Source organism: Rhipicephalus microplus, chromosome X (genome assembly GCF_043290135.1).
Source record: "Rhipicephalus microplus isolate Deutch F79 chromosome X, USDA_Rmic, whole genome shotgun sequence".
Lineage (NCBI taxonomy): Eukaryota > Metazoa > Arthropoda > Arachnida > Ixodida > Ixodidae > Rhipicephalus > Rhipicephalus microplus.
The window spans coordinates 262,965,917-262,989,417 of record NC_134710.1 but is presented as its reverse complement, the minus strand read 5'-3'; the positions used below and the strand labels follow the sequence as shown (position 1 = coordinate 262,989,417).

General features: G+C 46.9%; 1 protein-coding gene across 1 annotated transcript in view; it reads left to right on the top strand.

Moving 5' to 3' along the window:
• LOC119162239 (uncharacterized) overlaps nucleotides 1-23,501 on the top strand; it is a 114,256-nt gene that overhangs the window by 8,793 nt on the left and 81,962 nt on the right. Inside the window, exons 3-5 of the mRNA XM_075879033.1 lie at nucleotides 8,192-8,289; nucleotides 9,482-9,590; nucleotides 13,036-13,115. Coding sequence (XP_075735148.1) covers nucleotides 8,228-8,289; nucleotides 9,482-9,590; nucleotides 13,036-13,115 — 251 coding nt within the window. The 5' untranslated portion in view covers nucleotides 8,192-8,227. The remainder of the gene's footprint in view (nucleotides 1-8,191; nucleotides 8,290-9,481; nucleotides 9,591-13,035; nucleotides 13,116-23,501) is intronic.

The window sequence follows — 23,501 nt, the reverse complement described above, 5'->3', positions numbered from 1 at the left end:
TGGCCTTCAGTTGTCTATTTACAAGATTTTAAGAAAAATCGAAGATGGGGTTTTTTTATTATTCAAATTTCAGTGAAGTACACTTTTGCCAATATGAGAACTTTGAGGCAATATATAAAAATTTACATTTGCCCTACGGCAGCAATAATTTATGTACCTAATGAACACACTATATTCTTAAAACGTGTCAAGTTTGAAAACGCTGCTTGCATTACTTTCGGAGGCAAAAAATGAGGAATACGTAAATTATTTTAAACTGTCGCAAAATTAGACATCTTTAAAAGCTATTTTCTTAAGGTCTACAAACTTGAAACCATATGAATTCATTCTTCATTAGACATGCATTTCAGGTAAAAAATATCTTCCTTGAAACAAAAATATTTGTCTTTTTATAGCATCTGCAATTTTCGAAAATTACAGGTGACGAAATTGGTGCCTCCGTGTTAGTAAAGTTTGATATTTTTTTTCTCGTAAGTTATGCCGTTAATCATAAAACGAAGTTGACTTTCGGGCTACTTGGTGAGAGGTGCACGAAATATAAAATACTCAATGAAATCTAAAATATCAACTTTTGGACCCGTGTCGATCTCTCGTGGAATCATCCATGTGCAATATATTCTTCAGCAAGGCTGAAATTCCACCCAAAGCATTTTTATTCATAGTGGGATCGCCCCGCCGCGGTGGTCTAGTGGCTAAGGTACTCGGCTGCTGACCCGCAGGTTGTGGGAACGAATCCCGGCTGCGGCGGCTGCATTTCTGATGGAGGCGGAAATGTTGTAGGCTTGTGTTCCCAGATTTGGGTGAATGTTAAAGAACGCCAGGTGGTCAAAATTTCCGGTGCCCTCCACTACGGCGTCTCTCATAATCATATGGTGGTTTTGGCACGTTAAACCCCACATATCAATCAGTCATCAATCCGTAGTGGGATATCTTAATTCATGTATTACTTCTGCATTCCTGTTGTTAAATCCAGCTGCATTTGGTTACCTTATCTAAAGGCGCATATATTCGGCTGTGTTACTCACTTCTGATGGCATTTTACCTCATTACGCTGCTCCTCTACCATTATTGCTCCTGCAATGGGTGTGTCTCCATTGCCAAGCTGAATAACTGACGTACACTTAAGTGAAGTAGTTTGTTATTTCTGACTTTTGAAGTTTTGTGTTGTGGAATTTAACCACATCGAATTGATTTTAACAGTCGCAGCAGAGTAACTAAAGGCTAACAGTTAGCAAATCTTACATACATGCAAAGGCTTATCAAATTTCACCTTTGAACTGTCATGTGTATTTTCTGTAGACGTGGTGCAGCAGCATGAGCTATCAGTAAATGCTCAGAAATATACTTTTATCAAAAAAGAATTTAGTGACACGTGTGACCATGCAAAATTAGATACATTAGTTAAAAAAAACATGTTTCCAACATTGCTAAATATAGTTTCTCTGCTTGTTTTTCTTGCATGATAAAATGCCTGTGCTTTGTGAAGCTCGAAGCCGCTAATGACATCTGCTAAAACCATACATGCTTTTTCTTGGTGCCCAAAGCCATTGTAGTAAACCTGTCAAAATAACAATAATAATGCAAAGTCATTATTGTTAATCTTTTTGGTTAATGTAGTGTTTAAATGATTATTGATTGATTGATATGTGGGGTTTAACGTCCCAAAACCACCAAACAATTATGAGACACGCCGTAGCGGAGGGCTCCGGAAATATTGACCACCTGAGGTTCTTTAACGTGCACCTAAATCTGAGCACACGGGCCTACAACATTTCTGCCTTCGTCGGAAATGCAGCCAACCGCCGCAGCCGGGATTCGATCCTGCGACCTGCGGGTTAGCAGCCGAGTACATTAGCGACTAGACCACCGCGGCAGGGTGTTTAAATGATTATATTGCCACGTTCCATTTCCTAAGTTTTCGTTATCGTCCCAAAACACCACACGATTCTCAGCGCAAACCGCGCCTGCAGTTTTCGAGAAGGTTCCGGACTGTAGTAGATCATTTCGATAAGATCACGCCCACTGTGCGAACGGTACAGATTGTTCTGGAACCTACGCCACCGCCAGCGATAACGCTAGAACATTCGATGGCAAGAGTATAAATGCCGACGCGCTTCGCCGCTTGTCAGTTGTTGAACGAAGGCCGACGCTCCGTTCGCCGCTATCAGTCCGAGACTGCTATCTGTGCAAGACTGCTGCTGTAATCGGACTTTCCGTTTACTGGGCACAGGTTTGCCCAAATAAACAGTTAAATCCCAACACGAAGTCTCCTGTCTTCGGCCACGTCACGACCCCGTGACATCTGGTGGAGGTGCTGCTTCGTTCATGTACCGCACGCCCCCGTCAAGCCGTCAACCCAGCCCACGTCGCGGAGAAGACACCGACGCCAACCAAGAGCAGCGAACAAGCCGCCGACAGCAAGGTCTCCCACCGGAGTACGGGCTTCTACAAGACAAGGCGCGGAAAGCCAAGGCCATGACCTCTACTGCAGCGACTATGACAACCGGAACGTCCCAGCCCGCGATCGTCATTCATCAACCCAGGGAACCACCAACGTTTCATGGGTCATTGTTTGAAGACCCGGAAACCTGACTAGAAACATACGACCGTGTGGCCGTCCTCAACCACTGGGACAACGAAGAAAAGCTCCGTCGTGTGTACTTCTACCTGGAAGACACCGCAAGGACCTGGCTAGAAAATCGGGAGTCCACGTTCCGAACGTGGGATGTCTTCTGCGGCGAATTTCTGCAAATGTTCGCGAGCGTCGCTCGCAAAGAGAGGGCCGCTGCTCTACTAGAGACCCGGGTTCAGCTACCAAATGAAAAGGTTGAAATTTTTACAGAGGAGATGACCCGTCTATTTCGTCACGCTGACCCAGACATGCCTGAGGAGAAGAAAGTTCGTTTCCTCATGCGAGGGGTCAAACAAGAGCTCTTCGCGGGACTAATGAGGAATCCACCAAACACCGTCCAAGAATTTGTATCCGAGGCGACCATCATCGAAAAAACCCTGGACATGCGCACCAGACAGTATAATCGTCGCCTGACTCCAGAATGCGCTGCTACTTAAGCCAGTGACTCCGACAACCTGCGTGAAACGATCCGAGCGATCGTGCGGGAAGAGCTGCGCAAACTGTTGCCTTCGGCGCAATCTCAAGTGGATTCGATCGCCGACATTGTGCGAGAAGAAGTTCGGCAATCGCTTCGAATTCCCCAAACACCGCTGCCCGAGCCAGAAACTATGAGCTACGCCGCTGCAGTGCGCCACAAGGCTCCTCTCCGTCCACACCGAAACGCCGCCCCGTCGCACTTCCGTCGCCAGACACCACTGCCGCCACCACCCCCACCGATGACCTACCGTTCGCCAGCGGGCCAGCGCAGTGCGCCGAGGAAAACCAACGTTTGGCGCACCCCTGACCACCGCCCACTGTGCTACCACTGCGGCGAGGTCGGGCACACTTACCGCCGTTGCCAGTACCGACAGATGGGACTGCTGCACCACGTCCGCAGCCAGGGGAACGGCCACGTGACATCGCCGACTACCTGACAGGAACTCAATGGACACCACGAAGTCCTTCTCGTTCGCCGTCGCCCAGCCGCCGCATGTCACCGCACCCCCAGCAGTACTCCGGCCCAACGCGGGGCCGGTCTCCTAGCCCGTATCCGGGAAACTAAGGGCAGCAACCGGTGGAGGTGCGGTTGCTGTGCGACGAACTACCGAAGATCCTCCGACATCGACAACGCCGCGACGGAGCTTTACAACGCCAATCAGGCAAAGCCCTGACGGCGAAAGCTCACTTACCGAAGGTGGCCTGACGACGCAACATGGAAGCAGTGGAAGAAGCCGACGCAGCCGTGACCCGACGCCACGCCCTAACTGTAATGCGAGACGGCGAACTAGCGAGCTCGACGTTCTTATCGACGGCCACAGTGTGACCGCTCTCGTCGATACTGGAGCTGACTATTCTGTCATCAGTGGGTCGTTCGCCGCGAAGTTAAAGAAAGTTAGGACAGCTTGGAAAGGCCCTGAAATCCGCACAGCTGGAGGTCATCTCGTAACGCCTGCAGGAATCTGCACAGCGAGAGTCACCATTAACGGCCGTATTTATCCTATAGACTTCGTAGTCCTACAGCGTTGCTCGAGAGATGTCATCCTTGGCATGGACTTTTTATGCCTCCACGGTGCTGTCATCAACCTAAAAACAAAGTCGATAACGCTATCCACAGAAGAAGCACTACCGCCGCGCACGCCGTCAGGACACCATGCCTTGAATGTGCTGGAAGAAGAAGTCACCATTCCACCTCGCTCAAGCGTCATTATTTCAGTCGGCGCTTCTAAATCACCTGACTTGGAAGGCGTCGTTGAAGGCAGTCAGCATCTGTTGGTGACCCGAAATATTTGCGTCGCAAGAGGAATTGCAGAGCTGCGGGGAGGCAAAGCAACGGTTATGCTCACGAATTTCAGCAATGAGTACAAACATGTGAACAAAGGAACAACGGTCGCATACATCGAAGAAATTGTCGAAGCCACCAGTGCTTTCGCCCTCGCCGATTCTGCAGAACCTGCTCAGAGGAACCAAGCCCCTCCCATAGCTTTCGACGTCAATCCCAGACTTCCGAACGATATGCAAGAACAGCTCAAGGCCCTGCTCCTGTAATATGAAGAATGCTTTTCGTCGTCATCGAAAATTTGGCAGACCCCAATCACAAAACATCGCATCATAACCGAAGAAAATGCCAGACAACTCCGTCAGAGTCCGTACAAGGTTTCGATGCGAGAGCGTGAGGCCATGAAAAGACAAGTTGATGAAATGTTGCGGGATGACATTATCCAGCCGTCCAAGAGCCCATGGGCATCCCCCGTGGTGTTAGTGAAGAAAAAGGATGGGACCCTACGTTTCTGCGTCGATTATCGCCACCTAAACAAAATCACAAGAAAGGACGTGTATCCTCTCCCACGAATAGACGAAGCACTTGATCGGCTCCATAACGCCAAGTACTTTTCGTCAATGGACCTCAAGACTGGCTATTGGCAAATCGAAGTCGACGAAAGAGACCGAGAGAAGACGGCGTTTATAACACCGGACGGCCTCTTCGAGTTTAAGGTGATGCCTTTCGGCCTTTGCTCAGCGCCTGCAACTTTTCAACGCGTTATGGATACAGTACTGGCAGAATTGAAGTGGCAGACTTGCCTTGTGTACTTGGACGACGTCGTCGTGTTTTCCTCGAGTTTCGACGAGCATCTTCGGCGCCTTGAAGCTGTACTTCAAGCCATCAAGACGTCCGGACTCACACTGAAGCCAGAAAAGTGCAGATTTGCGTATGAGGAGCTCTTGTTTCTGGGGCACGTTATCAGCAAGTCTGGAGTTCGTCCCGATCCACGGAAAACAGCCGTCATCGCCGACTTCCCGCCGCCCACTGACAAGAAGGCCGTGCGCCGATTTCTGGGCCTGTGCGCCTATTATAGGCGGTTCGTGAAAAACTTCGCCCGCATCGCCGATCCTCTCACTAACCTCACCAAGGCCGACGTGGAATTCAAGTGGGAAACGCCACAGGAATACGCTTTCCAGGAGCTTAAACATCGCCTCCAGACGCCTCCGTTACTTGCCCATTTCGACGAATTCGCCGAGACATAAATACATACTGACGCAAGCAGCGTAGGTCTTGGCGCCGTTCTTGTGCAGAGGGCTGACGGACTTGAAAGGGTTATTAGTTACGCCAGCCGATCGCTATCCAAAGCAGAAGCAAATTATTCCACAACAGAAAAGGAGTGCCTCGCCATCATCTGGGCTACGTCGAATTTTCGCCCCTACCTCTACGGCAGGCCCTTCATAGTTGTGAGCGACCACCACGCCTTGTGTTGGCTAGCCACCTTGAAGGACCCTTCAGGTCGCCTCGCACGATGGAGCCTGAGACTTCAAGAATATGACATTACTGTCATTTACAAGTCCGGCAAAGAACACTCCGACGCCGGCTGTCTCTCTCGTGCGCCTGTCGACCAACCGCTACCCGACGACCCGGATGACGACTACTTCTTGGGAACGATAACTACCGACGACTTCGCTGAACGACAGCGGGCTGACCCGGAACTTAAGGCCCTAATAGAATACCTCGAAGGCAGGACCGCTGAAGTCCCGAAGGTATTCAAGCGCGCACTTGCGACATTCTTCCTGCGAAACGGTCTTCTACAAAAAAAAAACTTTTCACCGCTTGAGCTAAGTACCTTCTTGTGGTGCCTTCAGTTTTGCGACCAGAACTCCTGCAGGCCCTGCACGACGATCCGACGGCAGGGCACCTCGGTGTTTCTCGCAGGCTCGCGAGGATACAAGAAAGGTACTACTGGCCACGTCTTACCACCGACATCACTCATTATGTGAGGACATGCCAGGACTGTCAGCGACGCAAGACACCGCCGACAAGGTCAGCGGGACTTCTGCAGCCAATTGAACCACCTTGCCGACCTTTCCAGCAGATTAGTGTGGACCTACTGGGGCTGTTCCCGACGTCGGCTTTCGGAAACAAGTGGATTGTGGTAGCTACCGACTACCTCACCCGCTACACCGAGACAAAAGCTCTGCCAAAAGGCAGTGCATTCGAGGTAGCTAAGTTCTTTGTCGAAAATATCCTCCTACTTCACGGCGCCCCGGAGGTCCTTATCACCGACAGAGGAACGGCATTTAATGCCGACTTAACTCAAGCGATCTTGGCATACAGCCAGACAAACCACCGCCGGACAACAGCGTACCACCCACAGACCAACGGCCTCACCGAGCGGCTTAACAAGACGATCGCCGACATGCTGTCAATGTACGTCGATGTTGACCACAAGACGTGAGACGCCATTCTTCCGTACGTGACCTTCGCATACAACACGGCGGTGCAGGAGACGACGCAGATATCTCCATACTAATTGGTCTACGGAAGGAGCCCGGCAACGACGCTCGATGCCATGTTACCCAACGTCACCGACGAAGAAAGCCTCGATGTGAGCGAGTAACTTCAACGTGCCGAAGAAGCCCGGCAACTTGTGCGTCTCCGTATCAAGAATCAACAGACGACAGACAGCCACCGTTACAACCTTCGAGGACGCTTCGTGGAATACCAGCCCGGTGAACGTGTTTGGGTGTGGACGCCGATACGCCGACGTAGACTAAGTGAAAAGCTTCTGCGACGCTACTTTGGACCGTACAGGGTGGTTCGACGTCTCAGCCCACTTGATTACGAGGTTGTCCCCGACGGCATCACGAACTCTCAACGACGCCGATCACGACCTGAAGTCGTGCATGTCGCGCGCCTCAAGCCGTTTCATGCGCGTTAACAAACTGAAGCAGTGTTTTTTTTTGTATTATTGTTTCATCGTAATTTATTCATTGTACTTTCTTGCATTATTATTGTACCTTCATCTTTAGTTAAAGCATCGGGACGATGACTTTTTTCAGAGGGGGGCAATGCCACGTTCCATTTTCTAAGTTTTCGTTATCGTCCCAAAACACCACACGATTCTCAGTGCGAACCGCGCCTGCAGTTTTCGAGAAGGTTCCGGACTGTAATAGATCATTTCGATAAGATCACGCCCACTGTGCGAACAGTACAGATTGTTCTGGAACCTACGCCACCGCCAGCGATAACGCTAGAACAGGCAAGAGTATAAATGCCGACGCGCTTCGCCGCTTGTCAGTTGTTGAACGAAGGCCGACGCTTCGTTCGCGGCAGCAGTCCGAGACTGCTATCTGTGCAAGACTGCTGCTGTAATCGGACTTTTCGTTTACTGGGCACAGGTTCGCCCAAATAAACAGTTAAATCCCAACACGAAGTCTCCTGTCTTCGGCCACGTCACGACCCCGTGACAATATGTTAAAGAGTATATTAATGTAATTTATAATTGATTAAGTCACAGTCGATTTTGTACCTTCTGCCTTCCTTAATTGCTGCTTTGAAAGCTTCCTTGCACTGCTTAGCCTTAATTTGAGTAAGGGGTCATGCCTTGTTTTTAGTGTGGGATTGCTGACTACAGCAGTGAAAAGTACTTTTATATTAGTAGCTTGACATATTATGTAGCACTGCTCAATAAAGAGATATTTTGTCTTTTCTTTCTTTTTATTTATTTCTTGCTTTATTGTGTTTCAATTCATTATCAGTACTCACGAATGCTTTCATCATCCTGTATGTGCATCATAAATATTCTTTTTCAGTCTGACACAGCTGTTCCAGTTGATGAACAGATTCTCATGAAACTTTGCCTTCAATTTCCAACTGTAGAAGAAGGCCACATCTTTACTCTACTAAAGCAGTAAGTTATTTACTATGTGGCGCTGGTCAGTCCACATACGTACTTTAATCACCAAACAAGTTGAGTTACTGCTGTTGTCAAGATGAGCTCCCAGCTATGTTTATTATAAGAATTGAAGTGAACATTTACAAACTAACAGTGTGTGCATATAATTGGCAATTTTTACTAGCAGCAATTCGTCTGAGCTTAGTATGCTCAGTGCTAATTTTAATTACCATGGAGCTTGCAGTCATTGAGTATGTGAGGTGAGAGAGCTGCAGTTGTGAGTGTGTGGTTTTACTGAAGGAGCAGAACAGGTCATTGCATGTGTATTTTTATATTTCTGTCTTCTTTGCAGCCGCTTTCCTCTCCCCTTTGCCTGTTCTCCATGGCTGTGAGACAGTTACAATGTCCTCCCATTAACAAGGCAGCTATGGTTCTGAGCAGCCTTTTCTTCACTTTTTTTTGCTTTTGTTTCTTTAAAGCATTTTCACATCCCTCAATGGGCTGCTCTTTTTCACAATTAAACTCCTGTACATTTGACATTGCAAAGGAATTTTTGTCGCATTGTTATGCATTGACACAATATGCTGGTATAATAGGAACACTGGATTTGCATTTGAAGTTAGCAACTTTTATCACTTTTTACTTGAGCATCCTTGCAAAAAATAAATAAAAAGTTCTCTTAGGTGAGCTGTTTAACGTGAGACCTAGATAGCAAATAGTCTTGTAAGGTTGACTTTTGCATTCAGGACAAATTACGGAACATAAATCGTGTCCCGCTTTTGTTTCTACATCGAATCTTTATTTATGTAAGCAGTTACTGTAGCTAAGGATGACATGAAAAGAGCCCTCTTTAGATACAATAATTCTCCCTGACATTGCAGTTATGTTTTATTTCTATATTTTAATGTTTCAGCATGAGGAATTGGGGTAGCAGTGACTGCATGTATTTAGAACAACACTGTGAGCTGGTGATCATTATGCACTGACATCATTGCATTAGATGATGGAAGTTCTCTCTTAGTCATAGAGAAGCATCTTTCATCCTTTTCTCCTGCTCTTGAGAGCTGGTGAAAAGCAAACTAACGACATTGTTTTATGAGCTATATGTTCAGCATTTTTTTGGCAGTGCCGTCTATTTTCTTGAGGATTGTGCTTTCTTGTTTCTCTCACTTGTGTGTATGTAATTTCATTTTTTCTGTGTGAATAGATACCACAACAGGGACAATGTCGTGGTGAGCGCCTTGCTAGCCGAGGGGCATCCACGTGCCCAGACGCATCCCAATGCCCATGAGCACTTACCTCCGAAGCTGCTCAAGGTTATTATTCACTTTCTAAAACATTCTGCATAATCACAAATAAAAACTCTGCCGAATGCTTTTTCATATTGAAATTATTGTGCTTTCCATGGCCATTTTATTTTTTGGTGTCATGGTACATGAGTGTACTGAAGAAAAGGAAAATCAGCTTTGAACAAATTCACTTTGTTGTGAATTGGCCATTTTGAAATGGAATGCCTAAATACTTGGATATTATGTGCATACATTCTTGCATCTCATAGCTATTGTAGTCGGGAGTCCGATCAGGACTCTTTAGCCTGCGGTTTAATTGGCATCATTGGTGATACTGAGATTTTATGATTGATGAACGTGATTTGTGTAAAATCTGATTTTGTAGATTGGTAATATGCAGTTCTCCTGTGTACATCTGCTGTCTGTATTGCTATACAGAAATAGAAGTGTTGATTTCCTTGTAGCTGGTTTTGGAAGTCCCCTCTCAATAATGCAAGAGGCAACAGCCTTGAGGTTGTTTTCAGTGGCACTGGCTTGGGTCAGTGGAAACTACTCCTTGTGGGGCAATTTTTACCTATGAAAAGCTGTAGGAAAGTATTGTCATGGTGGCCGCAGATGAAAGATATACCTTTGCCAAAATATGTGTGCAGTAGGTAATTTTGCAGCTATGTAGTATTTAAAGTAATAAAAATTGCATGCACACTTGTAAATTTTATATGATGTCTTCATGGAAAGACCAAGTTACAAAATGCAGTGGATCTTTTGCATTAATTTTTTGCAGTATTTGTGTGATTAGTTAAACTGATTAAATAAATACCTAATTAGTTTTGCTCATTTGGTTTACAATACATGATTATTGTGATGATAGAGACGATAGGCAATATTCACGTCCAGTGGTTAATTTACCCCTTTAGTGCTTTGGACAAGCAGAGGTCATCCTAGCAGAACGGTTACTCCCCTGTGGTGTTCAGGGCGAGAAGCACTCATCTACAGCTTAGATTGCATGTCATCCACTAAGTGGCAGCATATGCTCGATAATTTAATTTTATCCTGTGGCAGGAGCACGGTTTTTGTATGGTAAAACGGTGTGTGGTGGTGGCGACCTTTTCGTCAACACGAAAATTAAGTTTTTTATTTTTGTCATCTTTGAGTGATGATAATTAGGATACAGATGTTTATCTTGTGTCCAGAAGTCAAGGTAGCAATGACGGTGAATGGAGTAGCTCTTCCAGTGATGGTGAAGACAGCTTGGAAGCTAACATCGCGAGTGTTCACCAGTGAAGCCGCTTTGCATTATTCTTTGTTTTGAAATTTTCTGTATAGTACCGAAGCTTCCCAAATGAAATAGCCCAAAGGTGCTTAGCCTACACAAGTTAATAAAGATGTGGTATCTGCAACTATTTTTTTAAGGTTTTTATTTTTATTAGCAGCAGGTGGCAAGTTTTTTATGAATTGTTCAAAAATAAACTTTATTGTGTTGATTTGACGAAGTGTGTGGTACAACTATTTTTTCGACATCAGCGAGCTGCTTTTTAGTACAGTCAGATCTGAAGTCAGCAATAAAGAAAGTAAGCACTTTTGGTTGGGAAATCTTCAAAGTAAAGCACTTAAAAGGTTAAAGTAGACAGTTTTTTTAGTCAGGTGTGAAATACCACTCATACCTTATTTTCACTTTTATTACACATGAAATGATGCTGAATGAACAAATTTTCTAGTCTGTTTATTAAGTACATATTTGATTAAATGGAAGAGCCCTAAATAAAATATAGAGTAATCTTTACTATACTTCAGTCTTTTATATTTATATGTCCATTTCTTTGCATATTGTCATACTTTTATGATGACTGCATGATAAATGTCATTTTTAATGCCAACAGAAAGATCATTCACCCACATGAAAATGGGGAGGTTTTGCCCAGAAGGGCAAAGCATTGAAAGCAGTGATGAGGTTGAGCGGTGTACTGTAGCTTCATAAATAATATACAAAAACTACATGGGGGCATCATGTTTACACGGCACCGCATGCAAGATAACTGCTACTGCGCAGTAGAAACAACATGCTGGCAACGTTGGCATCACATAACGCTAGCATGATCAGGGGTGTTGTTGCAATTCTTGCGGTTGTTGCTCTTCAAAAGTGCGCAAGATAACATTGGCGAGAAACTACCACCATTGTAACTATAAGTTTGGTGTCTGCTCCACTCAGGCCATTTTATGTACCACAGTGTAGTGATATTTATACACATTCTGAGCAAGAATGCTAGTTTTTGCTTCTACGATTCCACGTGCCTGCAGTGGAAAGTGCAAATCTTCCACTTCTCAGCTGCAGAGTCTGTAATCTGTTTGTTATAAAAAGGAAGACGCACGGGCCTTTCTAGGCTTTAGTCATGCAGTGAGTAAAACTACAACTCGTATAGACTAAATGACTTTGGTGAAACATTCTTATAATGACAGAAAACACAAATAACAAAACTCTTACAATTCTTTAAAGGTACTATTTATTGTCAGTTACATTTGCTCTAGAAACCACTGCATCAGCCTGGTGGTACGTATAGACTTAGCCACCTTGAAGCCACCCATGCCTACAAATGAAGAACAGGATCGGCCTGCGCAGCTGCATGGATGTTTAAAGTCAGGGGTGCATTGAGTTTTATGTAGTGAGTGAAATTGTCCTGCTAAGCATTTACATCTTGAAAAGAGATGTCTTCACAGAGTGACAAAAAGAGGGCATCCCCACAAGTGGGTGTTGAACAGACAACATACTCTGAGGGACTGGGGGGAATGCACAAGAAAATTTCTTGCATTCTTACTCTCCTGTGAGAGACTGTACTCCATCACACATGGGGAAATGTGTGATGTGAAAAGAGACACTTGGGTAGAGAAAAGCTGGCCAGGTCTGCCAGATTAACTCTGCTTGTAATTACCACCACCACCGCCATTATTTTCTAGCATGCAGGTAGCTCATGGAGATTAAAGAGTTTGGTTGTGCTGCCGCTGCAATCGCACTTTTTGTTGACACCATCAGTTTAGAGCCAAAAAGGGACATGCTTGCAGGCCGCATGAAATAAGCACTGCAATCACATTCCTTTTTGTGGTTATTGTTGTGGCTTATCATTTGTTTCCTTGTTGCTATTTTATGTGTGTATCTTTTAGCTCTGTTCTCAGTTAATACTGACTAGCTATGGGCAAACAAGCTTTTAGTCTTCTCTCATAACTAGCATTTTTTGGGAGGCTAGTGAAATTTTGAACCTCATCCAAATTATGTGAAAAGTTGAAGTCAGTGCCATCTCACTGAACATGAATATCACTGTTAGGGTGCTGTGCAAAAGAGGTTACAGGTATCAGGACCATACTGTGTATAAGTTATGTACTCTAATAGGCTGCTGCTTTGTTGTATTGTTTAGCTTGTGTTTGCATAAGATTCAGCAAGTCAGTGACTGAGAATACTGCTGACCCTCTTTTTTATTTGCAGGTTGATGAAACTCTGGTAACCAAGCTTCATGGCTTCTTCCCAACCATTGATCAGGAAACAATAAGGGGTCTTCTTTACAAGTAAGAAATTTTTCGTTATGGAAAAGTAGTGAGCTGGCCCTGTTTTTTCATGTTGAAAGAATAGATCCTCTAGCAAAACTTAATGGCAATATACATGAAAATAACTGATAACAGCAACATAGATACATTTTCACATACAAACCAATAAGAACACGCTAAGGATATTCTGTTTCAGTTGCAGCTATTACATTCAGCAAGCTGTCTGCTCAGCTTTTATTTGTTATTCTCATGGGAATACACTTTGTCTTTTCTAGAAGTGAACCACTTGTAGATAGTCCAGAGATTGTTTTGTCTTCATTACTGTCTGCATCTGCAATCATTCCACTATAAAAATGCACACTCGTTTGTTATTGGTTATTCACGTATTTATTGTTCCTGTTTGGGATGCATGCTCATATTGAATGTAGCAGAATGACCAAAGTGCATTGCTTGTAAATATAACGAGCACTGATAACTTCAACATCGCAAATGTTTCTCATAATGCACATAGCAGTGATCTGTAGTGCACATGCCATGCACTTGCATTTTTCCGGAGTGGATAATTGTGCAGCATGTGCATTGGTGAGGACATTGTTTTAACTGGTAATTTTCAATGCAAAAATGTAGATTTTTACTATCTATCATAAATGTGACATTGTTTTCTTAGTTGAGGCACGAAGAAAAATAGGGCAATGGCAAATCAACTTTTCAACTTCAACTAAAAGCTGCCGTCAGCAGCTTGACTGGGCCCGGGAGACATTGTACATGACAGCGCGAGAACATATACATTTTAGTACAAAAGAGCTTTGACACTCTGATGCATGATTAGAGAATGTTGAACATTCGATGATACAGTGGACTCCCAATAAACGAAACTCGCTTGAACGAAAATGTCTCATTAACGGATCTAAACAAGCTCATATGGCTGGATTTTTATGTGTTGCGCAGTAAAATTTATCGGTTAATCAAAACAGTGCTTATTGGTCACCTACGGTTAAACGGCACAAACTCTAAACACAGCATAGACTCGCTCATGCCAAAGGTGGTCTCACAATCATGGCGACACCTTGAGATCGAGACAAGCCAATCCAGTAGCCATTCTCGCTTGTGGCTGTGGGAGCAAGGAAGTTCTATACTATGTCTTCTGGAGTGGAGGTGCACCCTAAGTGACGCTGGTCGTCGCCATATTGGAAAAAGAAATACTCAGAAACAGAGGACAAAGTACACTTCGTAGCTCCGTCCTAGCAGTGGCCATTGGAGACTGACATACTTTTGTAAAGCAGTTAAACATTTTACAAGGCCATGGTGACTTCGTGCATCACTTATGGCTGCACAAATCGCATCAAGAAGACGCCTGGGATCACTTTTCACGTGTAAGTTCTCGCTTCATTCGCTGACGATCGCCTGTTTTTTCGCATATGCTATTAAATTAGAAACAATATGAAAAGTGCGCATTCGTGTAATACATGTGTATAGCTGTATGGAAGGCAACTTGAAGTTTAAACTCCCTGACACAACGTTGTCCCTGAGTTTTAAGTTTATGGACGAAGCAAAGCTTGCAGTCTATGGCTGGACATATCAAACATTGGAACGAGTAGGACGTCTGAATGCCCTTTGAATTCCAAGTTTTCTGGTGTTGTCTTACAAGGCAAGACTGACGGCATGCATGCATATTTTTTTATCGAGTGAATATCGAGTTTGGTGCATGTTTATCGAGGAATTCACAAATGTAAAGAATATTCCATGCTGTGATTATTCGTGTTAAACATTTTTGAAAGACAGTGCGTTGCGTTCTGCCTGGGAACGTGCTGTTCGAAGAAATAGTTCGAAGACAGGAGGGTGACCACCTCTGTTCCATTCACTTCGAAAAATGCTGCTGCTTCGACAAAATGGGGGAGACAACCAGACCGCGGCCTGGCAGTGCACCTTCAATTTTTTCTGCTTTCCGAGCACATTTGCAAAAACCTGTTAGTTTCTATCTCCTTGACGTAGAATGTAGTCACGAAAATAAGCAATTGCATCTAAAACAAGATTAGACACCTTTGAAATCCGTTCTATCTTGCCGACGAGACCGAAACCAAAACGCCGATAGACGAAGTTGCCAAAGTGAGTGAGTGGCGTTATATCAAACATCGAGCTACCTCGTTTCTAAGTTCTGAAGGCTGCGCTTGCCATGACAACACACGTCGCCAACGGAAGTTGATAAATCTTATGCAGAACTAACGCCACTGCAATCGCTCTTATGAACGGTTTATTTGGGGTATGTCTCCTGGAGTTTGTCAGTTGCACGCGACATCGGTGCTTCGGTTTTGGTTCTGCCTGTAAATTGGTTAGCATTCGTTAACTCTAGAAAAATTAATGGTGACAACCAAGTTAGTTAGTTTCCTCTCTTTTCTAACTTTTGCTTTAATTATTTCAACTTCCTTATATATTATCTGGTAATCTTCCAACACACACACAAGCACGTATATGAAAGAGGCGAGCAAATGTCGCATTCTTCTTGATCTTGAGTATCTGCGGGCCCATGTATACTACAACCCTTTTGTACCGCAATAGTGCGCCAGCAAGCTCGATGTGCGAAGCATCCCTTGTTAATAGATTGATCTGAAAACGTGTAGCTGACAATAAGTGCATGAAATAATTTGTTTCATGAACAAGAAGAGGCATTTATTTGTTGGTGTAACCTAAAAGTCGCTTCCATCTCATTTTTTTTTATCGTGGAACTGCAAACCAATGCACGTATTCTATTGCGGTTTTGTGGTGGTTCCGTTCTGTTTTTTCTCTAGCAATATGGCCACCGGTGGCTTCACTTGCTCGCATTGGCAGCGGCCGGGACTGCCTCCTTGTGTGAGAGCCAAGTCGGTGAGTAAATTGTTCGTTAGGCCTATTTGTTCGGCAAAGTGCGGTGGATCACGACGTTATTTCAGCCTGATGCAAAGGAAGCGGCCGCACCATACACCCTTGTTTGAAAAAAAGCTGCAAATTCTTCAGGAGCTCGATCAAAGCAGCCGGCCCAAGATGGATGTGGCGAAAAAAATACATCCCGAAATTGATGCTGTCACAGATTTGAAAAGACGGAGAAAAGATTGAAGGCACTGTTAATAACGGGACCTTTACATCTAAACGGATGTGGATGCGGACGACGCCTTATGAACAACTAGAAAAGTTCGTTTTCTGTGGTTCAAGCATGCACGGAGTTCCCATTTGCCCATTAGCGGACCAATTCTCGAGCAGAAAGCTCGAGACATCGCCATGCAAATGGGTGTTAAGAACTTTGTCCTAAGCGACGGATGACTCAGCCGCTTCAAAACACGCCATGGCCTGGTCTTCAAAGCAATCTCAGGTGAGAGCGGTGCAGTCAACAGGGACATTTGCACCGAGTGGCAACAGGGGCGGTTTAAAGAAATTTTGATAAGCTTTGAGCCACGAGACGTCTTCACCGTCGACGAGATGGGTCTTTTTTGTAAGGCGCTTCCATCAAAGACTCTCACCTTTAAAGGCGAAGCCTGTAGTGGAGGAAAACGCAGTAAAAATCGCATCACTGTGCTGGTGGGTGCAAACATGGCAGGAGATGAGAAATTGAAGCTGTTGGTAACAGGAAAATCAAGGCGCCCACGTTGTTTCAAAGGCATTCGACACCTTCCCGTTGTGTGACATGGGAACAAAAAAAGCATGGATGACCATGTCCATTTTCGAAAACTGGCTTCGGGAGGAAGACGCAAGTTTTACGAGGCAAGGCAGGAAGATTGTCTTCATCGTGGATAATTGCCCAGCCCACGGTCAGGTTCAAGTAATCCAAGCCATCACTCTGGAGTTCTTGCCAGCCAGTGCAATGGCAGTGATCTAGCCAGTGAATTAAGGGGTTATTCAGAATGTGATGACGTTTATTGAATTGGAGAAGTCGCAACGATGTCGCAACGATGTCGCAACGAAAAATGGCTGTACGACAAGTCTCGCAAAGGCGGCCCAGGTTCTCGTGCAATCAGAGCACAGGGTTTTTCCTTCTACACGTTGTAGGCGCATGCACGTTAGTGTGTATGCTCCACTACAATACCCTCCGGGTTGAAGAGTAGCCATCCTGGCGACTCAGGGAGTAGGCACAATGAGGGGGTCGTAGTAGGGCTTGAGACAGTCGACGTGTACGGTCTCTCGTCCTCGACGGCGCAAATCTGGCGATTGTGTTAGGGGCTCGATGATGTAATTCACCGGCGAGGTTGCGTCAATGACACGGTATGGACCATGGTACCGGGCCAGAAGTTTAGAAGACAGGCCAGGAACGTGCGGGGCCACCCAAAGCCACACGAGGGAGCCAGTACGAAACGTAGGCGCTATGTGATGAGCGTCATCATGTCGGGTTTTTTGTAGACCTTGAGCCTCACTTGTCATAGACCGAGCCTACTGACGGCAGTCTTCAGCGTATCTGGCGACTTCCGAAAGCGGGGAGCACTCCGATGCATCAGGGCGGTACGGGAGTATAGTGTCGAGTGGGTGGGATGGTTCGCGGCCGTACAACAGAAAGAACGGGGAAAAACCGGTAGTCGCTTGCGTCGCGGTGTTGTAAGCGAAGGTAACAAAAGGCAAGACAGCGTCCCAGTTAGTGTGGTCGGAAGAGGTGTACATCCTCAGCATGTCGCCAAGTGTGCGGTTGAACCGTTCAGTGAGACCATTCGTCTGTGGATGGTATGCGGTAGATTTCCGGTGGATGATGTTGCATTCAGCGAGAATAGCTTGGATGACCTCCGACGGGAACACTCGACCCCTATCACTGAGTAATTCCCGTGGAGCCCCATGGCGGAGAATGAAGCTGCGCAGAATGAAGAGTGCAACTTCGTGGGCGGTCGCTGCCGGTAGAGCTGCAGTCTCAGCGTAGCGTGTCAGATGATCGACGCCGACAATAATTCACCGGTTTGCAGAGCGACTATATGGGAGGAGGCCATAGAGATCAATACCCACGCGGTCGAATGGGCGAGCCGGGCATGGGAGCAGCTGTAACATGCCAGTAAGGTGCCGCGGAGGTGTCTTGTTCTGTTGGCAAGTGGTGCAAGACTGAACGTATTTCTGCACAAAGCGATACATTCCTTGCCAGTAATATCGTTGGCGGAGCCTTTCGTAGGTTTTCAGGACACCTGCGTGAGCACTTTGAGGGTCTGCTTGGAAAGTCATGCAGATGTCAGAGCGCATATGAGTTGGGACAGCAAGGAGCCACTTCCGACCACCAGGCATGTAGTTGCGGCGGTACAGAATGCTGTCTCGCACGGAAAAGTGGGCTGCTTGTCGGCGTAGCGCTCTCGTGGAAGGGACAGCAGACGGATCGCTAAGGTAGTCGAGTAACAATGCAAGGTATGGATCTTTACGCTGCTCCGAAAGCATGTCAGTGGTGTCTATTGGTGACAAGGTGGTAAAAAGTGGTGACAGAGAAGCCACATCTGGGGTTAATGGCGATCGCGAAAGTGCATCGGCATCCGCATGCTTGCGACCGGAACGATATACTACACGGATGTCGTATTCTTGCAATCGAAGTGCCCAACGTCCCAGGCGTCCGGACGGGTCTTTCAATGTGGACAGCCAACATAGAGCGTGGTGGTCTGTGACCACGTCGAAAGGGCGGCCCTAAAGCTACGGGCGAAACTTCGTCAAGGCCCAGATTATGGCCAAACACTCCTTCTCTGTCACGGAGTAATTCAATTCAGCCTTCTTAAGAGCGCGACTTGCATAGGCGACTACGTATTCGGCTTGGGTGCCTTTCCGTTGTGCCAAAACTGCACCAAGACCGATGCCACTTGCATCGGTGTGAATTTCTGGGGCAGCAGCGGGGTCGTAGTGACGAAGAATGGGTGATAAGGTCAGCAGGCGGCGCAGCGGGCGAAATGCGTCGTCACATGCAGGTAACCATGCAGATATACCTTTGCTGTTGGAAAGCAGACTCGTGAGAGGTGCGATGATGGACGCGAAGTTGCGCACGAAGCGACGAAAGTAGGAGCAGAGACCGACGAAACTTTTTAGGGATTTCAGTGATGTGGGCAACGGGAAGTCAGCGACAGCCCGAAGCTTTTCGGGATCCGGAAGAACACCATCTCTTGTGATGACATGTCCCAAGATGGCTAGTTTTCGTGCTGCGAAATGGCACTTCTTGGAGTTAAGTTGTAGGCCCGCAGAAGTTAGACACGTCAGAATCTCGTGGAGGCGAACAAGATGTGTCGGGAAATCAGACGAAAAGATTACGATGTCGTCCAGGTAACACAAGCAAGTTTTCCACTTATGGGCACGCAAGATGGTATCGATCATGCGCTCAAATGTGGCAGGTGCGTTGCAGAGCCCAAATGGCATCACTTTGAACTCATATATGCCATCTGGCGTTACAAAGGCTGTTTTAGGACGATCACATTCAGCCATTGGCACCTGCCAATACCCAGAACGCAGATCCGAGGATGTAAAGTACTCGGCGTCTTGTAAACAGTCAAGAGCATCGTCTATTCGTGGTAGCGGGTAGACATCTTTCTTCGTGATCTTGTTTAAGCGGCGATAGTCCACGCAAAATCGAACGGTGCCATCTTTTTTCTTTACCAGAACCACAGGTTATGACCAAGCGCTTTGAGAAGGCTGTATCACTCCACGTTTAAGCATGTCGTCTACTTGCTCCGTAATGACGCGGCGCTCTTCGGCGGAAACGGGGTAAAGACGCTGTCGCAGAAGCGAATGTGAGCCGGTGTCAATAGTATGAGTGATAGTCATGGTGCGGCCCAAAGCAGGTTCTTGAAAGTCGAAAGAAGAGCGAAACTTGTTAAGGAGAGCAACAAGTTGGCGGCGATGCGAGAGGGGAAGGTCTGCGTCAATAGCACTGTCGAAGGCTGACAAACTTGATGGCTCAGACGCATGAGTTATTGCGGCAATGTGACATGGCGTTTCGTCGGGAAGAATAATATCATCGATATGGTTGACAGGTTGCACATATCCCAACGTTTCACCACAAAGTAAGCCAATGGGGTAGTTGCAGTGGCTGGTAACCAGCATTACGGTTAAACCAGACGCAATTGCAAGAACGGCAAATGGGAGAACGATGCCCTTGCGTTCAGTAAAAACAGGAGATGGCGTAAACACCACCGTGGCGTCAGGTTGCGCCACACATGAAAGGCTTATAGGGACTAAAGCTTCCGGGGGCAAGGTGATGTCGTCGTCAGCGATGAGTTTGCAGAGCCGAGGAGAACGGTCGGGTGGTGGAAATTCATATGTTGGCACAAGGGACACTTCGGCACGGGAACAATCGATGATAGCTTGATGACGTGTGATAAGAAATCCCAACCGAGGATAAGGTCATGAGAGCAAGATGGCAGAACAAAAAACTGTACGACGTACAAAACGTCTTGGATGACGACGCGCGCCGTACACAGAGCCGAGGGATGAATGCGTTGCGCGCTAGCCGTGGACAGCACCATGCCACAGAGAGATGTGGTCACTTTCTTCAGTTTCCGACAAAATTTGGCGTCCATCACAGAAACGGCGGCCCCGGTATCAATTAACGCTAATGTGGCGACTCCCTCAACATCGACATAAACAACATTTTGTGGCGAAAACGGAGGCCTTGGGAATTGCGCACAAGTTGCAGTTCTTGCCTCCGGAACTGCACTGATTAGTTTCCCTCCTCAGGAGGTGGTCGACGACGCATAGGCGATGGCGATCGGCGACGAGGGGATGAGAAACGAGCAGTCGATGGGCGGCGATCCGAGTCTGAGTGCCTCTGTTCGTATGCAGATGCGGTGGCCTGCTGCGGCGTGTAGGTAGGAGTTCCGAAGTATGCGTTTGCAGGTGTGGGGCGACGGCGGCAGAAGCGTGCAATGTGGCCAGCGATGCCACAGGCGAAGCAGATAGAACGGTTGTCATGGGTGCGCCACTCATTAGATCGACGGAAAAAGCGAGGTGAGGGCCTGTAAACTGGAGGCGAGGCCGGAGGAGGTGGAGCTGATAAGGCGACTGGATGCGGTGGGGGCCACGCGACCACAGCTGCGTAGCTGAGAGGTGAAGGTGGTGCAGGTGGTGCGTAGCCGACAGCTGAGAGATTAGGTGCTGCTGAAGTGCATGCGTAAGTGGCCTGCACTGTAGGGAGGACATCACAAATTTCAGTGCGTATGGCCTGCTGCAGTGTCGAAGGCAGGCTTGCGGTGGGCACGTCGCTATGCGGCAGCAGGGAGAGCTGTCGGGTGACTTCCTCCCTGATGAAGTCTTTGATCTGGTTGGACAGACTTTCTTGGCAACCGTTGGCATTTGTGAGTGTGACGGCCGAGATCGAATCCGGCGGTGGGACTTTCTGTCGGGCGATGGAACGCTGACGGCGCAATTCATCAAAGCTCTGGCAGAGGCTTACGAGGATTGCCACCGTGTTCGGGCTTTTCGCTAGCAGCATCTGGAATGCGCCATCCTCGATGCCCTTGAGAATCTGCCGAATTTTCTCTTCTTCGGGCATAGATGGATTCACACGCCTGCAGAGGTCGAGCACGTCCTCTATGTAACTGGTAAATGTCTCTCCAGGCTGCTCGGCTCGGTGGCGCAGGCGCTGGTCAGCGCGGAGCTTGCGGACCTCTGGTCGGCCGAACGCTTCAGTGACGAGTGTCTTAAAGGAGGACCAGTTAGCGATGGCGGTTTCGCGGTTCGTAAACCAAAGTTTAGCTACGTCTGCCAAGTAAAAGATAACGTAGGCGAGCTTAGAGTCGTTGTCCCACTTGTTGCTGGCGCTTACGCGTTCGTACAAGGAGAGCCAGTCTTCGACGTCTTGCTCACCACTGCCGCTGAAGATTGGTGGGTCCCGTTGGCGAGTAGCGTCGGGGCAGGTAGACGGGACAGCCGGTGGTGCTGGCTAGGCTGGGATGGGCTGGTTGGCGGCTGCCTCAGTCATGTTTTGCAGTGGTCTCTCGGGCAACTTGCGAGAGCGGAGCTCGAGGTCTGCTTGGGGATCTCAGCAGCCTCCACCAAATGTGATGACGTTTATTGAACCGGAGAAGTCGCAATGATGTCGCAACGAAAAATGGCCGTACGACAAGTCTCGCAAAGGCGGCCCAGGTTCTCGTGCAATTGGAGCACGGGGTTTTTCCTTCTCTTTGGAAGGCGCATACACGTTAGTGCATATGCTCCACTACAAGAACATTAAAGTTCATTATCGCAGACAATTGCTCCATCAAATGCTGCATAGAGCAGGCAGCGGGAAATGCTACAGCCTAGATTTATTGGCAGGCATCTACATTTTGGCTCATGCCTGGGAGCAAGTGAAGGCAACAACAATACACAGATGCTTTCACCATGCTGGCTTTCAAGCGCAAGAAAGCAGTACCTGATGAAGAAGAAAGCCCTGCTGATGCGGACATTGAGACAGTATTCAGTCATGTCGTAACCTCTGCCCCTTTCACGCTGCAAGACTACAAATCAATTGATAAAAATGTTCGTGCCTCTTGTGAAGAGACTGTCGAGGAAATTATTGCCAAAGTGCACGATGAGAATCAACCCTTCAGTGATGAATGTGATGACAGTACTGCCAGTGTAGTGGTCACACCAGACCGATCAGCTGAAGAGGCTGTTGAACTTTTGCAGCGCTGTTTTGAACATGAGGCTTGTCCAGAATTTCTAGCTAGTTTGTCAGGCATGGGTGCGTACCTTGTGAAAAAACAACTCAAGCTTGCCAAACAAACCACTCTTCACTCCTTTTTTTTCTCCTACTCATTCTCATAAGTAAGGTGAGGTTTGTGCAATTTGAATGAAGGTCTTGGTTCACTAAATAAGTGTACTTTGCTTAAATGGAACTTCTCATAAATAGAACAGTTTTATGGATCCCCTTCGAGTTCCGTTTAGGAGGAGTCGACTGTACGCATATTTGCATAAGTAGCAAAGTACTCAAACAAATTATGATCAGTTGATATACATCTTTATACATGAATATGCCGAGCCCACATATAATGACCCCCCTTAAAATGAAATTTTGCTTAAAACGAATGGTATCCGCGTGACCGGAAAATGTACATTGTTTCAATGGCACAAAATCGCACTTACAACTACCGTCTCTGAGCACCGCTGATTGGTTACAGCGAACGGAGTCAACGCTCTGCCGACTTCCCGGGAAACCACTTTCGACCACCGATCAGGCATCAGTGAGGTGCCCATAGATTCTTATTGTTAATGCCAACTCTGCCTCTGCGCCTCTCTAGTTGCCACTCTCCCCGACCGCTTTTTGTTATGCACCCCTCTGTCCTTTGTTCCCCCCGCTACTTCACACTGCCACGGATCTTTCGAAGACTGGTCGGCTATCTCCCCTCAGTTTTTGATTGCCGGTACTGCCGTTGGCATCACAGGCCTGGAGTGACCAGACTATCTGCCAACATCATCGGCCTCCAACTGTATCTGATCATCTGCGTCTTCTCTTATCGT